General features: G+C 50.2%; 1 protein-coding gene across 1 annotated transcript; it reads left to right on the forward strand.

Annotated features, from left to right (window-relative positions):
* Positions 1–346: 346 nt before the first annotated feature.
* Positions 347–765, forward strand: LOC106820316 (acetylcholine receptor subunit alpha-type acr-16-like; the record flags this gene model as incomplete). Its single annotated transcript, XM_014824839.1, is given in 1 exon segment — positions 347–765. A coding segment is annotated over 1 exon segment (419 nt), but the record flags the coding sequence as incomplete, so codon positions are not given.
* Between the last annotated feature and the right edge of the window lie 316 nt (positions 766–1,081).

Genomic DNA, 1,081 nt, shown 5'->3' on the forward strand with positions numbered 1-1,081 from the left:
ATATAATTGTGGGATAATTTTGTTAAATTCGCATATTTAAGGGTAGAGAGTAGTTAGTACGTACACCAGAGTAGTACGATAGAAACAATGCGATCCTCGTGTACGAGGCAACAAGGAACCGAGTTGTCCGAACCGTTCAAAAATCACTTCAAAACGGATTGATATCAAATCCGACGTTAGTTGCGTTAACCGTTTACAACCTAAAGTCGCTTTGGTTGTTTATCAAAACACTCACGCGCATGCGCGCGACACGTTAGTATAATTCACTACGAATAATTCCATTCATAAGTTTTCGACGATCTCTAACTTAATGCTGAATGCGGCGTCTCCTCGGCGCCCCGTGTCCCGCTGCATGAGAATGCCGTAGTGACGTCAGACGGCACTGTGCTGTGGATACCTCAGGCTGTGCTCACCGCTGGCTGTGTCTTCAACCTCACCGACACCGAGCACAGCTGCTTCTTCACGTTCGGCTCGTGGGTTTACAACGGAGAGCAGATGGACATGCTGCTAGACGAGGGAATCGACGGCTTCGACCTGAACTATCTCGATGACGCGATGAACCGCCGCTGGCAGGTGACAGGCTCTCACGCAGTGCGCAGTGCGAAGATCTATCCATGCTGCCCTGAGGTTTACCCGGACCTAAAGTTCTACCTTCAACTGAAGCGTCGCTCCATCGTTCACCGCCCCGGCTGCCCGCTGGACGACGATGACGATGACGACACCAGACATGGATACCGCCGTCGATACCGTCCGACGGGTCGCTGTGTGGAAGAAAGACAGAGATCGATCATTAATAATCAATATTTAATAGTAAATGATCGATTATCAATGTTAAATACTCATTAATCAATGAGTGAATCGATATCTGTATCTCTATAGATGCGTACATTCACGTTTTCTTTAAATTTGTGCGTGCGTGCCTGTGCATGCGTGTGCGTGCGTGCGTGCGTGCATGTGCATGCGTGTGCGTGCGTGCATGCGTGTGCGTGCGTGCGTGCATGTGCATGAGTGTGCGTGCGTGCGTGCATGTGCATGCGTGTGCGTGCGTGCATGTGCATGCGTGTGCGTGCGTGCATGTGCA

This window comes from Priapulus caudatus, unplaced genomic scaffold (assembly GCF_000485595.1).
Source record: "Priapulus caudatus unplaced genomic scaffold, Priapulus_caudatus-5.0.1 Scaffold10367, whole genome shotgun sequence".
Lineage (NCBI taxonomy): Eukaryota > Metazoa > Priapulida > Priapulimorpha > Priapulimorphida > Priapulidae > Priapulus > Priapulus caudatus.